The sequence below is a fragment of the Ipomoea triloba genome, chromosome 8 (genome assembly GCF_003576645.1).
Source record: "Ipomoea triloba cultivar NCNSP0323 chromosome 8, ASM357664v1".
Lineage (NCBI taxonomy): Eukaryota > Viridiplantae > Streptophyta > Magnoliopsida > Solanales > Convolvulaceae > Ipomoea > Ipomoea triloba.
In genome coordinates, this window is record NC_044923.1 from 5,611,469 (window position 1) to 5,628,421 (window position 16,953).

Here is a 16,953-nt window from a genome sequence, read left to right on the forward strand (position 1 = left end):
AAAAATATAAATTTTAAAAAAAAAAAAAAAAAAAAAAAAAAAAAGTGTAACTTTTACAAGTGTTATTTTTATCTGAATGACAAAAATAGTCATTATTGTAAGTAATTAAGGGTTAAATTTGTCTCATGACAATTAAAAACTAAATTTATATTTTTTCTATAACTTAGAGACTAAAAATATTATTTTTTCTATATATAAATAAAAAAAATGCTGAAATAAGTCCCATAAGCTACCTTCTTTCAAAAAAAGTCCCATAAGCTACCGCTCATCATACAACCACATCAAAACAATAACACACATAAAAATTTAGTCAACACCAAATATGTGATAACCTACTTAATATGTCAGGTTAGGACTTCATTAATTTTTTTTTTTTACCAATTTAAGGAATTTCGGTGGAATTTTGTTTTTTTTTTCTTAGAAGTAAAAAATGTATAATGTCATTATTAATTTCAACTTTTAATTAAAATAAAATAAAATATATTTTTTAACGACATGAAACGCTTTATTAGACATCGATATAAGACGCGTCATACTTATTTATTTATTTTTAAAAACGTTTTCGGTGGAGAATGAAATTTAATAATCAATGTTAAGGTTACAAGGAGTTGTTGGCTGGAAAGAGGACTCATAATCTGGTCAGGTAAGGATACTTCATACTTAGCTGTCTTCATTTTTATTTATTTATATTTCTTTTTTGAAATATTTATTTGGTACCTTTATTCCCTTAAAATAAAAGTATTCTTAGCTATCCCTAATGACTAATCATTTGTGAATTAATTAATATTTGGTTTGGTTGCTCCAATGGTGACAAATGAATATGGGCCTATATCTTAGCAAGTTCTACCAAGTTTCCACTTGTCTTAATATACGAAAACTACATACTTGTATTTTATTAATATTTATATATATTTATAATAATTATATTATATTATCTATATTTTTTTATTATAAGATATATATAAATATAATGCTGTCCAAATTAAATAATTTTTTAAAATATTTTTTTGTGGTCCTTCAATTAGTTCATTGTATTCTTCTCTAAGAAGATGATACACGCTATATATGTTCACCTATTACTTAAATCAAGGCCCCAATAATTTGTTATAATTCTTCAATCTAATATATAAAGTATGTTTAATTACTATGAGATTTTGTTATAGCATGGTTTCAATTGTAGAGTTCGAAATCCCATTCTAATTCAACTCACGTAGTTTAGGAGTGTTTGGCAATTAGCTGATAGCTGATTGTGTTAGCTATATTTTGACCAGTTGATAATATTAGTTGGCTATAGAAAGGTGTTTTGGTAAATTAATTGTTACTCTTTAGCTAATTACATGTAAAATGATCTATAATTGCATAAGTATATCGTGCTATTTATTTAACTTTTAAATTACTTTACAATTTACTATTATTGTTGTTGTTATTAATTATATTTAACTATTTTTTGTTTTATTATTAATAATTTATAATTATACAAAAATACTCCATAGTTAATAATAATTCAATATTAAAAATATAAATTCAAATAAAAATAGAATAAACATAAGTTGTTAACAATAATTCAACATAACGATCAACCCTAAACCCTTAAACATAAGTTGGGCTGAAAGTCAATTCAAATGTCGGGCTCTAACTATGCGAGTCCTGATTATATTAAAAATGTAAATTTGAATAAAAAATTTAAAAATATAAACACTACAATAGCCAACAAATATTATGGGTAAATTAAACTTTTAAAACGAAAATGCAATAAGTTAATATCAATAAATTACTCAAAGTAACTATTTTATTTTCAGTTTATTGGCATCAATAAGTCAAGCGAAAAAACATATTACCAAATACTCATTTTAGCAGATTGACAAATCAAACAACTAAAGCTGATCAAATAAACCAAACTTTTCAACCCTTTTCCAAATTCCCCCGCATTACTTGTGATGGTTGGATTGTTTTGGGTAACTAGTTCACAATTAAGGCAACCACTTCCCTTCCCCCACCCCCACCACACCCCCTAATCATCTAGGGGTGTCCGTTATAATCATCAATGAGACATCTCTTGATATTTCTACAACATTATCTAGTAGACACTTATAGACAGGATGAACCAAATTACACTGTCTCTAGATTAGATTAAAAATCGAAGATGTTTGAGATAAATCATAATATATAATTTATTTAGATTAATCTTAATTTATTATCTCATAAACTATTTTACTCAATCTTTGTTTCCTATTATTGAATACTGTAGTTTATAAAGAATTCTCATCATAAACTATTTTACTCAATCTTTGTTTCCTATTATTGAATAGTGTAGTTTATAAAGAATTCTAACTGCACATGTATAGTATTGAAGACTAGCTTATAATAGGCAGGTTTGAAGTCGAGTCTTTCCCATAATTTTTTTGGTAAGTCCAAAATGTTTATTCCTTCCCCCCCTTTGACCTTCAGCCTTCCGCCGTTTCTTTGTTTATTTATTCATCTCACTGAAAATTATTTAACTAATGTATTATTTTTTTATATTATTTTATGCATGAATTAATTCCTTTAATTTATAGTTTTTACTATCAAATTTTAATACATTTAATTCCTAATAATTGAAAATTAAATAAAATTAGCTCGCACTTGAGGTTTCATTTATTTGGACGACGAGAAAAATGCGTGGTCACTATGGATGATTTAATTTGCACGGAATAAATGGTGTTCATATGTAATAGTACACAAACCATACATAAGTGATAAATCGTTCTAAAAAGACCATGTATAACGAGCTTGACTAAGAGAATGTTAGCAAGAGTCGCACAATTTTTTTAATTTTTTTTTTATTTTTGCTATATGATAGTCAATATTTAACAACAGGTATAATACCAACTTGTCAATGAATAATAATAATAATAATAATAATAATAATAATAATAATAATAATAATAATAATAATTAAAGTGGAGCATTCCATTCCATGCATCTTTATCAAAGTCCATAATATAACAGCTAATATATGGCTAGCTAGAGAAGTAGACCGCTACGCAAAGGAAACAAAAGCTGTAATCGAACAAACACTTTCGATCGTTCTTTCATACGCGCAAACCTTAGTCTTTATAACCTATAAAAAATACAATTTAAAAAAAAAAAAACAAAACAAAAACCAAAAAGAAGAAAAGTGATTCATAGGACAAAGAAAAAAAAAACAAAAGATTTCTTACCTAAGCAATCGTATAGGAATAAAATCATCATTTGAGTAGGTTACTTGGTAAAGTATAATTCTTATATCTAAATGGTTACGAGTTTGATTCTTACGAATATCTAGACAATTTGATTAATTCAATTAATGAATAATAATAAGTCGAATAGATTAGAGAAGGAGAATGTATGGTATATCCTATATATTCATTAATGTAAACGGTGGTCATAAATTTGATTGAACAAAATTATCAATTTAAATAAGAATTAATTCAATCTTAGAACATGCGTTGAGATGCAATTAAACCCGTAATTTTATTGAAAAAAAAGAAAAAAAGAAAAAATTTAAACAATTAAAATAAGTATTGAATAAGAATTAATTCGTTCTTAGCACATGCATTGAGAATTTGTGATGGAATTAAACCCGTAATTTGCGGCTCCCCAATTAATAGCAAAATTTAAACAAGTGTATGTCTTAAAAATATAATATATTCCTTAACCAAAGTTAAAGATTTCGATCCTTGACTTTGGGTATGGAGCAGCCAACTCTCCAGACCAGCTGTCTCACCCAATAGAGGTGCCTATAATCCAGCGATGATATTAGTCGCTGTATTCGACGGTGAAAATTCTGGGCTACACCCAAAAAGAAAATAATATATTCATTAGGGATTTCAGGGAAAACTCACAAATTAAACCACACTAGTAAGACCATTTATGATGAGTTCGACCAAAAGATCAGGAGATGTAAGTGACACTAAAAAGATTTTATGTGATAGACTCAATAAAAAAATATTGACAAAAATTAAACTTATAACATTTCCGTACGAGAATTTTGCTTACGACCACGTTTTCATAGCTGGTTATTAATATTCTATGTGACGTGTTAACTAGTCATTAACAACGCCTAACACTCAAAGAATTTTTTGTGTTAATACTTAATAGCTTTAGAAACCGTAAAGTGATATATATTGTGGGATTGATGCACTTAGCCTAGAAGCTTTGGCGACTAATCGTACCAACATTTTTTTCTTGGTCGGGTTGCAACTCTCAAATACTCATGGCCAATCATGCCATGGCACTAACCAATAAAGTTACTTATAAATTATTAGGGTTTTGATAAATATTCAGACTTTACTTTGAGACGATGTTTGGTAGTAAGTTTATTTTTTTTTTTTAGAATTTAAAATGTCAGAAAAATTATTCTTCCATTTAGTGTAATTTTTGACTTAGGAAAGTTCGAGTCAATAGAAATACAATTTCATGATATCGACAAAAGTAAATATCACCTACAGAAGGTAGGATTATTTTCCTTGAGTTATTGAAAATCTACCAAATTTATTCAATAACATATTCATATTTTTGGAGTCAGGTTAAAAGTCTCTTCGGTTCGGGTAGGTTCGGGTTACCAGAATCGTTTTGCCCAGCCCTAACTGCAACCAAGTTGGCTACCAACACAATTTTTATTCTAGTTAAGGATTAACATTATTGACACTTATTAAATTTTAGATTAGATTTGTCGCTCTCCACACTTTTTTACTTGCGTACTGTTTTGAATTTTGAATATTCTTGTTGCAGACGGTAATTTTTTGACATGATTCATAATTTACAAATGATTTATTAATCTCTCAATTATTCCTTATGTTTTTTTCTTTTTGATATTTGTATATATAGCAATTATATATTAGAGGTTTTTAAAAAAATTATAGAAAAGTTTAAACAACCCAAACATCTTAATTAATTTTCTATACAATTTAATTCTTATGTTTCTAATGTAACACCAAACATATTAATTAATTTTCCCCACAAAGTTATTCCCATCAAATACATTCATAAGAAATATTTTCCAATAAATTTAATTGATGGGAAAGTTGCAAATGCCCTCTCATAAATTATTTGTTAAAGTTATGGCATTTGGTTAGTTTAAACCTTTAAATGATTTTTTTTTTAATTATCAGAAAAGTACTTTTATGGTCTTTAGATTAAAGTATCATTTTAAACGAAATACTCGAAACCCTAACTAAATGGGGGCACTCCATCATGGTATGAAGTTAAAGATGTTATTAGTTACCGTTGAGTTACTTATATTTATCGTTACCAATAATGGTCGTGGTCTGTATTGGTTGGATGTTTCTCCAATCAACTCCAGTCAAGTCGATTAGGTTGTTGGTTTAGTAATCAGAACCTGTCCACTTGGCAACTTTTGCTAGCTATGATCATAAAACTAGATTTATCCACTCTATGGTATACATATTGACTGTGTGTTTCTCTCGTCACCCAAACAAAATCATTCAATTTCCAGATATGTAAGTGTGCTATTATAAATCGTCGAAGTTATGTCGAAGTTAAACATAACCTAATATAATTGAATCATGACTCTGATACCAAATTGAATCATGTGCTCCATCCAACTAAAAGCCTAAGTTAGTAGTTGGATTGCACATTTATGTTTATATTATATTTATGCTCACAAATATAATGTATGTAATTATTATAATACTATATATAAGTAATAATAATCAAGTGGAATTATGATGATATGAAAGCAAGAAAAATGAGACAACCCTAATATAGAGGGAATAGTCATGAGATTTGTGAGGCATGGTGTCCGTTATTGACCACCACGTACCAGCTCCTCCATGGCTCCACCTTCAAATGAACGGTGAGGATTAGGAGAAATTAATGCCGGCGAGATATGAGCGTCTTCCCCGCTTCACTGCCGACGATAAAGCATACAAGAAAACCGTGACAGGGAGGAGCCACGGCCCCTTACTTATATCTTGCTGCCCCTCAACAGATTTTAATGTCCAAATTATGGTGCCCATAATCTCGGTCGGACCTCACTCAAAAAATCGCTCTCGATCTGAACGTTATTGCATAGAGTAATACTTATTTCGCGGCATTATTTCACGGAATAAGACATCCCTCGATATGTCTGCAAAAATATCTTTTACACAAAAAGAACAAAAAAAATCTTATACTTTTTCCTTTTGTTTTTATCCATGTCGAGGGTGAAAAATAATGTGGCAAAATAGACCGCGTTTCTAGCACAACTGTACTCTCGATTGCATATACTAATATACATTAGTTTGAATACTTGACTTATATTTAACGGGTTCAAACTCAATTCATTTGAATCAAAACCTTTTGATAATCATCCCAACAATTTTTAATAATATGTATGATGCTTTTGTGGTATTATAATTTTTTTTTACACAGAACAATAAAACATCAAAATACCAATATTTTTTTAAGTACTGATGTCTCTATTACAATGTAATATCTGTTCATAATTATTTTCTTAACCTAATGAAGCACAAAGAGTCAAAATATCAATATATTCAGTAACATATTAAATAGTTGCAACTTAAATATCTATGATTTAATATTTTACCAACAAAAATTGATTCATTGATAAATTTAAATATCTACATATTTTAATAATTTATAAAATTTTTCGTTTGACAAATTTAATTTGTTTGAAAGTGACAACTTACCTTATAATTTAAGAACTAACAATGAAATAAATACCCATCAAATCAACCCTAAACTAGTTGGCATAAATAATGCTACTTATATCCCATGATCAATTTTCACTCCCTCATCGCCCACGAGGCTACAAAAATTTGAGTTATATATGTGGGATCAAATGAGAATTATTATAAGGAATATTGATTAATCTGATTCGTTCATGATTCATCTACAATGATCAGTAATTAAAAAATAAAGAAAAAATAGCAAGTCAATTTTATAAATATTACAAGCTTTTAAAGTTTGTAATATTTATGAATTAACCTCAGTCGTTTTTTTCTTTGTTTTTTTTTTCAACTGTTAGATATACTAAATTGATGACTATCATTTACCCAAACTTCAATCACTTTCAGTCCATAGAATTTAAACCCCACCATCGGAGTTCGAACATATGACAATCCATTTGGAATGGTAACTGGAATGTCATTACACTACAAGGTAGTTGGTAAATAATTTATTTTATTTAGTTTTGAAAGAAGTTTTGTATTTTTCGCCTTTAATTTCTACACACTTAGTTTTTTAATTAAAATTTTTAAAAATGTTATTTTCTCCACTTAAAACACTTTATGTTTATGAGTTGCTTAGAAATTGACGGACCATAGCAAGCAATACCAAAATTTAATCTAAATTTTTGGGAATTGACTATAGCATATGGTAGATGATACATACATTAAATGGGAGAGAGAATAAGGAAGTCGAATAATTTTTTTTTCTTCTAAAAAAAATTATTATTTGCATTAAAGCTAAAACATTTAATGTGACAAAAGTCTAATGGTAATAAATTCATTCAATAATATACGCTAAATCCCATCTAATATGCGCCCCTAAATACCAATAAAACCTCAAAAAGAAATGACCCAACCAGGCCAACATTCACCATCAAATATTTTTTTTTTTAATTTTTTGTTAGATCACGGGGTGTCCTAAGTAAGCCCTAAATATAGAAGACACCTTTAAACCCGTATTATACTCAAATTAATTATCGTTCGCACTGGGGCAGCTAGGGACGGCAATTTGCCCCGTCGCCAACGAAGATCCCTGATCTTCGCCTCGACAGAGATAGGGATGGAGAAAAATTTTGAAAAACAGGGAATGTATGTAATTTCCCATTGGGTACAGGGACGGGGACGGGGATACCCCTCCCCGCCGCGCTACGCCCTGAAAAATTATTATTATTATTATTATTATTATATTTATTTATTTATTTATTTAAATTAAGAAATAGGTTTTTAGTTTTTAAAATTAAAAATTACACTAAATTAAGATTTTGACTAAGACTTGACCGGGGACGGGGATGGTACTATTTTTAATTCTCTGTCGGGATGGGACAGGGACGAGGAGTATATTCCTTGCCCCATTGTCATCCCTAGGTCAGCCTAATTAAGGGGCAATGTGTTTTTCCTATTGATTTTTCTATACTAATTTTGTATTGAAGGAAAAAAATAAAGTAAAAGAGAGTAAGTAAATTGGAAGTGTACAAAATAGCAAAAAAGGTATTTAATTTTTTTTTTTCAAAAAAACATTTAATTTTGTTGCATAAATGTCAAATGGCCACAATAAATGAATGGAAAAGTGTGAACTTTAGGCTTTGGAAAAACCAAATAATTATATCCTCAAAATGCGCGGCCTTTATCCTCCCACGTTTGGAAGTTGGAACACTAATGCACTTTAGTTTGGTTTTCGAATATGTAAAATTTATCTAATTTAGTTATTTGCTGAATTAAATTGGATAAATTTTTAGTCAATGAACAATTTTGGAAGAATTCATAGTTTATGACCAAATTAAAAAAAAAATGGCATATTCAAAGAACGAACTATTTTGAATATTATCTCTATAAATATATTTCTAAGTAAAGTATTTTACGCTTTAGCTAAGTCCCTAATTTGCATAGATTAATGACGAACACTACTCGTTTATGACATGGACTACCAAGAAGATCGATTACTCTTGTGACTAATCTCATTTGTTCATGTATGCTCAATCATTTTAAACAACCAATTGTCACCGAGATATTATAAGGTTAATAGTACAATTTTGTCAAGTATATGATATATTTATTATTATTATTATTATTTTGAAAAGAATTATTTTTTTTAAACAATGTTTTTAGTTGGAGGTGTGAATTAATTGCACCTTTTTCTTGAACACCACCCCCCCACCATCTAATCAACCAAGTACCAAACGCTCGGTTCTGGCAACGTATTGACCGGTGGTAGTTGTGCACATGATTACCGCTCTTTTCGTGGCCTGCACTTTCTTATTTTATTATTTTGTTTTTTCATTTTTCTTGTTTTTATTTTATGGCAAACAATTAATTTATGGACTACTCCGTAATAATTACATCATAAATTTCGAAAGAAAGTCAAGTGATAGAGCATTAGAGGCTTAGAGCATGATTCTCGTATTTGAATGATTGAGAGATTGATCTTCATCAATATCTTACATTGTAACAGAGTCAGTATTACTAAAAAAATAATATAAAATTAAAAATTTGTCCAAAAATTGGGCTAAGTAATTCAACAATTTTTTATCGCTCCTGGTGAATCACTAATAATTAATAGACTTCACAAATGTAATGAATTTTAACCGTCTGTAATGATGATGAGACAAGTTTCTCACCTGGCATTCTTAATAGTGATGATTTTTTTAAAAGATTTTTGAGGTGCCAACTAAAAGAGAGATGAGGGAAAGAGAATAATGAAAGAGAGATAGGGAGAGAGAGAGAAGAGAAACCAGATTTGACGCAAAAAAAAAAAAAAAAAAAAAGAAGCTGTTAACCCACCAACTGTGCACGCGCTCGACTGGGCGCTGCCAGTGGCCGAAACGTGTGTCACTGTGCCTGTCTAAGTTGTTTCTTATCTCCGGCTGGTCTCACAAAACACCAACGTCTTGCAGGGAGGCATTAGTCTTCTTTCTCCCCTCTTTTCTCTTTTCCAAATGACAAAAAAATCTGCAAAAATCAGCCTATTATGATGGATGCTCTAAAGAAAGAAAAAAAATTGGAGCGTTCACATAATTCATTTACTGGTTGAAATATGCCATTTTCTTATTTAAAAATAATATTGAATAAATTTAAATTTAAGAATAATATCTTTTTCGGCATGAACCCACTTGCATTAATTCATTCGATTCAAATGTCGCCTTCAGTTAGGAGTATATATACGGATGTTCATGTAACCCCCAGAAAAAAATAAAATCTGAATTTCTGTCGACACCTTCAATGCCCAGAATAGATAATTAGTCAATATTTTTTTGTCCCTACTATTTTTGTAATTAAAAATAATATAATTATTTGTTTCAAAAAAAAATAATAATTATATGACAGGCATTACTGTCTTATTAACCTTATGCTAATTAGTGAAGGACAAACCTTTTCATTAAATACTTATGTTTTACTGTAATACTACAAATATTTTAATTTTAAAATTTAGAAAAATAAAATAAACCACGAAAATTCAATTAGTCATCCAACTAAAAAATGCAATTAACTTCCTGACAAATCAAATTCTTACCATTAAACCAAAAGTGACCAAAGGGTCAAGTGTTTATGCAAACATTTTTTTTTTATTTTAACAATTTTAAATAAAATAAAATAACTAAGGGCATCCTAATTGTGATTTTTGAGAAAGTCAAGCTTATTTGGAGGAGAGATGGTGAGAAGAGAGAAGATTTGAGTACACACAGCAAGGACTTGGTTTTTAGCAGTGAAGTGGGTACCACCACAACGCATCAACAGCACCATTTGTGGCCACCACAATGCATCAACAACGCCATTTGTGGTGTGTGAGACGCACGTACATTGCACGCTCCTGTTGGGCACGTTTTCGGATTTGTTTTGCTTTTTCTTTTTGTTTCCTTTCTTTTTTTAGGGTTGCAATGGCAATGTGGCGAGATGATGTACGTCGACGCATAAACGAAACGATGGTGATGAGATGCGATACTTCACGGGGTGGTGGCCCAGGCCCCTTCCATCGCTGACAATCCAGCCGTGCAAGAAGTGATGATGCGCATGGGCCCACCGAATCAAGCAAACAAGCTTGCACGATGTTGCTTTCTTGCAAGCGGGACCTAGTGGAGATTGCTGTTTTAGCCACTACTTAATTACGCATATCCAGAGTATGTAGTGAGTATATATACAAAACACATAGTTGATTGTATCAGGATCACCTCATACTTCAATTTTCATACGCACTGTTATCGTGATGATTGATGATGATGTGATATTTCATAACGCACATGCTGAAATACCATTTTACCCTTAATTGACTGTCAACGCCTCAATCCTCCAATCGACATAGTTTGTAACCGCGTTAACTTAGTTTATTCATAAGTTTAGATTAATACTCACTTTATTATTATTATTTTTTTGAATACATTAATACACACTTTATATTATAGAACTTTTGGAAAACTTATATGAAATGTTTAAGAAAATAATGTTATGAGATTTTATTTAATTTTTATTGTTAGTATAATATTTTAGTCACACTAAAATACATATTTATGTCATTTAAAGATGAAATTTAAATACATATTTAGATCATTTAAAGATTAAATTTAACACTATACGGAGTCGAATCATATTGGCTATGTTTGGCAAATCTAGCTGAAAGCTGAAAAGCTATATGCTCAAAACTGAAATTTGAAGAGCTGTTAAGTTAGCTGTTACTTATATTACAATATTATATTTGCCTATGGTACTTAGCTGAGTATATTCACTAATTATTGTATTATTTGATTAGTACATATATACATAGTTACCTGTAAATATTAAAGGTGCATTTACTAATCAACAAAATTATAATGCTTCTAAGAATGATTAACTTTAACTTTTCACTTTAATCTTTGCTATAATCGTGAACGATAGGTAAAGTTCACCCTAAAAAAGGGTTGCTAATAAAAAATATATTTTTTATATCTTTATTTATGCTATATTTAGTTTTCTTTTTCTATTTTCCTTTTATTGCATCTATTTGTGTACTTATTAGTTAATTTAATTTTTGAGTACTACTGACTCGGTTACAAATTACAATGTAGTATCTGTTCATAAACTAATTTCTTAACCTACTGAAGCACAAAGAGTCAGCACCGCCTCCACTGAGGCTCGAATTTGCAACCGGATGCCACTACAATTTAATTGATGTATACAATTCAATAATAGGGTAAAAGTTAAAAGTATAGTATTTCCAAGCAAAAATTAAGAAATAGTCAAAATACAAGGAATAACTTAAAAAACTTGCCAATGACCTTGTTATTGTGTAGTGGCTCGAAGTGACTCTTTAAAATAGAAAGTCATAGGTTCGAACTTTAGTGAGGACAATATTGACTCTTTGTATTGTCACTAGTTCTAAAAAAAATTCAAAATCTAAAAGCATTTAAGAAAGGAAAATATAAAAGAAATGAAAAATTAGAAAAAGCTCCTTAGATTGTGACAATAAGAAAAGAAAAGAAAAATTAGAAAAAGCTCCCTTAAATTGTGACAATCTTCCACGCGTTTGCTGTTTTAAATTTTTTAAAAAAATAAATAAATAATAAAAAAGATGCAACGGTGCCCAATAACGTAACGCTAATACAAAACGCAAAACATTGACGCTCTATATTTAACGTTAATGTCTCCACTTTCATTAATCTTGACGATCATTATTTACTACAAACAAATTTTTATCCTCATAATTTATAATAAGATTTTTTAAAAAAATTAATTTTAGATATTCATACTTTATTGAGAGAGAGAAAAAAGAGAAATGAATAAAAATCGTAACACACACAATAAAAATGAATAAAAATCGTGACACACACATAATAAAATGAATAAAAATTAAGAATACGCGTAATATTACACAAATTTAAGTGGAAATGATTACCCAGTCAATCCTAAAATGCCAAAATCTAGTCTGCCTAATTATAAATTTACACAATAATAATAATAATTTAGCAATAAACTAAGTCTTGAATGTATAATTATATATAAAACGGCATCAATCGCCGGCTACCGGCCGGCCATCTATGGAATATTATGTTATTATAGAACCAAAATTACCACTAATCCACTTTTCATTAATCCTATTGCGATTAACGATTTAACGCGTAGTACTATTTGTAATTCTGTTTTTTTTTTTTTCTTTTTTAAACAAACTTCCCCCTTATATAACATGTTTTGATTTTTTTTTTGAACTATATAACATGTTTTGATTAATTTAAAAATAAATTACAATTTTTGATTCATTTTTTCTATTAATAAAATCATAATATGTGCAAAAAATTTTACCATTAAAAAATACCGGTATCATTTTCTTATTCTTAATTATTATTGACTCCTGTTTTTCAACATCGGAGCTAATGTGAGGTGTACATAAATTCAACATCATACTTATTGGTTATTGCTAAGTGAAAAGACATTAAACACTTAATTATTGACTTTATTTAAATCATATGGTCAATTTTACCACTTATCCACCAAATAGATTACTAATAATCAGAGATCATGAGATCGAGTTTCTTAGTAATACGTTTCAATATGTTGATTTACATCATCTTAAATACTTTGTCTGTATGTAACAAATTTATAACAGTTAGTGCTACGTTTCGATAAGACGTTTAGACTTGTGTCCAATAGTGGCATTTTGGGTAGGGCAATTGAAGAAATACAAAAGAATAAAGTTGATGAGAGAGAGAGGAGGAGGAGGAGAGAGAGAATCTGGTGGGCTTTGAGCTGTGATTTAGCTGTCTTCACTTCTCTCTTCTTTCCTCATCCTTTCACCATTCACACACCCCCAAAATCCCTAGCAACCAAATAAAACCCTCCATTCTCTCTCCAGCATCTCACTTCTCCATTTCCATTTTTCTTCAGATCTCTCTTCTCTCTCTCCCTCTCTCCCACCCACATTTCCTCTCTTTCTCCATTTTAACACCTCCCTGAAGCTTTCCACTGATGTCTGCGCTGACATGAGGCAAAACGGAGCTCCATCTTTCTGCTTCTTCCTCGCTTCTGTTTTACTCGCCGCATTCTCGTTTTCCGGCTCCGCTGCCGGCTTCAGGGTTTCCGATAATGGCCCGTTGTCGGACTCCGAGGTGCACTACATCCAGCGCCGCCAGCTGCTGTACTATCGCGACGAGTTCGGCGACCGCGGCGAGCGGGTCGCGGTTGACCCGTCGTTGACGTTCGAGAACGACAGGATCCGCAACGCCTACATCGCTCTCCAGGCCTGGAAGCAGGCCATCATCTCGGATCCGCGCAACACCACGGCCAATTGGGTGGGGTCAAGCGTCTGCAACTACACCGGCGTCTTCTGCGCGCCGGCGCCGGATAATCCTAAAATTCGGACCGTCGCCAGCATTGACCTCAACCACGACGACATTGCCGGATACCTCCCGGAGGAGCTCGGCCTGCTCGCAGATCTAGGCGTTTTCCACATCAATTCCAACCGTTTCTGCGGCACCATCCCTAAGAAGTTCAAAAACCTGAAGATTCTCTTCGAGCTTGACCTCAGCAACAATCGCTTCGCCGGTAAATTCCCTTACGTCGTTCTCAGCTTGCCTAGATTGATCTATTTAGACATCCGGTTCAATGAATTTGAGGGAACCGTACCGTCGGAGCTCTTCGATAAGCCCTTGGACGCTATCTTCATTAACCACAACCGCTTCGCCTTTGAATTGCCGGATAATTTCGGTAATTCTCCGGTGTCTGTGATTGTACTGGCGAATAATAAGTTCCACGGCTGTGTGCCGTCGAGTATCGGGAATATGAGTAATCTGAATGAGATTATTTTGATGAATAATGGATTGCGGTCGTGTTTTCCGCCGGAAATTGGGATGTTGAAGAATGTGACGGTGTTTGACGTCAGCTTTAACCAACTTTTGGGGCCGTTGCCGGAGAAGATTGGGGAGATGGTTAGCTTGGAGCAGTTCAATGTAGGGCATAACATGCTGTCCGGGACGATACCGCAGAGTATATGTAAGCTTCCCAGGCTTGAGAATTTTACTTACTCTTATAACTTCTTTACCGGTGAACCGCCGGCTTGTTTGGCGTTGCCGGCGTTTGATGATCGCCGGAATTGCTTGCCGACACGGCCCAATCAGCGGTCTGCTGCTCAGTGTAAGGCGTTCTTGTCGAAGAAAATTCATTGCGGGGCTTTTAGGTGTAAAAAGTTTGTTCCGACTTTTCCGCCGCCTCCTCCGCCTTCTCCTCCGCCTCCGGTTTTTGTTCCGGTTTCTCCGCCGCCTCCTCCACCGGTTTATTCACCACCTCCGCCGGTTTATTCTCCTCCTCCTCCCCCACCTTCACCGCCTCCACCGGTTTATTCACCACCACCGCCGGTTTATTCTCCTCCACCTCCCCCTCCTTCACCGCCACCGCCGGTTTATTCACCACCTCCACCGCCTCCGCCGGTTTATTCTCCACCGCCGCCGCCACCGTCTCCTCCTCCGCCGTCTCCGCCACCGCCATCACCTCCTCCACCAGTTATGTCTCCACCTCCACCATCACCACCACCGCCATCACCGCCGCCGCCGTCACCTTTGCCTTACTGTGTGCGATCGCCACCGCCTCCACCGCCAAATTCTCCGCCGCCGCCACCGCCTTTATATTCCCCTCCACCACCAAGCCCTTACTACTATAATTCACCGCCACCTCCATCCCCACATTCTCCACCTCCGCCGCCTCATTCTCCGCCTCCACCGCCGCATTCTCCGCCTCCACCACCGGCATACGTCTATCCATCACCACCTCCACCTCCAATCTACTCCTCACCTCCTCCGCCTCACTCTCCACCTCCCCCATCCCCTGTCCCATGTATAGAGCCCCCACCGCCCCCTCCTCCCTGTATAGAGCCACCCCCACCACCATCACCATCACCACCACCTCCATATGTTTACCTGCCACCACCATCTCCATCACCCCCACCACCTGTTCACTACAATTCCCCACCCCCTCCATCGCCATCGCCGCCTCCCCCAGTCTACTATCCCTCTCCACCTCCGCCATCGCCCTCACCGCCGCCCCCAGTTTACCACCATTCACCTCCACCACCAGCAATCACCTATGAGAGCCCACCGCCACCGACTCCAGTATTCCATGGACCCTTACCTCCGGTCATCGGGGTTTCATATGCTTCGCCTCCACCTCCGCCTTTCTATTGATTCTTTAGAGAATTTTCCTCTAACCAGTCCTCAAGACACAAACTATACCTACAATTAAACTAGATGTCATTGCTTCAATTGTTATTTTCAGTCACAATATATACTTCTTTGTCCACTCATTCCTGTCCAAAACAAAGATCAATGTAGAGGTCAAACAACATGGGTGCTGAGAATGTGTAATCTATATTCGAGTATTGCTGTACCTGATTGGATTGTTCAGAGTTCAGACAGAGAGGGTATGAAAGAAAAAAAGTTAGAGGAGAGGTAAGAGGAGAATGCTCTCTCCTGAAGATTAATTTGCAAATGTTGTTATGGTTGTGGAGAAAATAAATTGGCTGAGAAGAAAAGAGAGTAGGTTATCTTTCAGGGAAGTGTATGTATAGATGCCATAATCTGGTGGAGCAGAAACCCAGTCTGCAGTGCTTGCTGCTGCTGATTCTGGTCTCTGGATTTCATTGTTATTATCTTTTTTTCTTTCTTTCTTTCTTTTTCCTATTATCATCATACTTTTGCTTCTTCATTTTGTTCTTCAATTCTATAGTATAATGATGAACATTTACTTGTATTTTTTGCCCTCAACATTCAGATCATTCCTTTCTTTCATTACATATAGTGTTGTGTTCTCTTTTCTTCCCTCCCCCTCCCCCTTCTCTCTTCATCATATCCCCTGCATTTCTTGCATCTATCTATTCATTAACATGATCAAAACCTAAGTATGATTAGGGCAATTTGAACCAAGTTGGTTATGCTGTTGACTTATTATCCTTGTAGCTACCAAGCTCCACTTCTTAGGTTGAGCTGATCAGCTGTGGGCAATCTAGGCTGGTCATTTGCCGTTTAGGGTCTATTGACCTTCTTAGTTTGAGCTGATCAGCTATGGGCAATCTAGACTGGTCATTTGCCGTTTAGGGTCATAAGATAGATTATCCGGTAGTGATGCAGGTTTCCTTTTCCTTGGTCACTAAACAAAACCAAGTATGATTGTGACTTAGCATATGTTGCATTTGTTTTTGTGAGAAAGGGGTTGGGGAATTGGTCTCTATCAATGCTGTGGTGGCTAGAATTTCATGTGCTGTTTATCACAAAACTCCATCTTTATTGATGCTGAT

The 16,953-nt window shown here is 33.6% G+C and overlaps 1 protein-coding gene across 1 annotated transcript; it reads left to right on the plus strand.

The window, feature by feature from the left end:
• Positions 1 to 13,435: 13,435 nt before the first annotated feature.
• LOC116027209 (leucine-rich repeat extensin-like protein 4) lies at positions 13,436 to 16,450 on the plus strand. The gene has a single exon (XM_031268691.1). The coding sequence runs from the start codon at positions 13,652 to 13,654 to the stop codon at positions 15,842 to 15,844; it is 2,193 nt and encodes a 730-aa protein (XP_031124551.1). The 5' UTR covers positions 13,436 to 13,651; the 3' UTR covers positions 15,845 to 16,450.
• The last annotated feature ends 503 nt before the right edge of the window (positions 16,451 to 16,953 follow it).

Bases quoted from the DNA above. Each gene is read 5' to 3' on its own strand.
- LOC116027209 (XM_031268691.1), top strand. From the start codon at position 13,652: ATGAGGCAAAACGGAGCTCCATCTTTCTGCTTCTTCCTCGCTTCTGTT.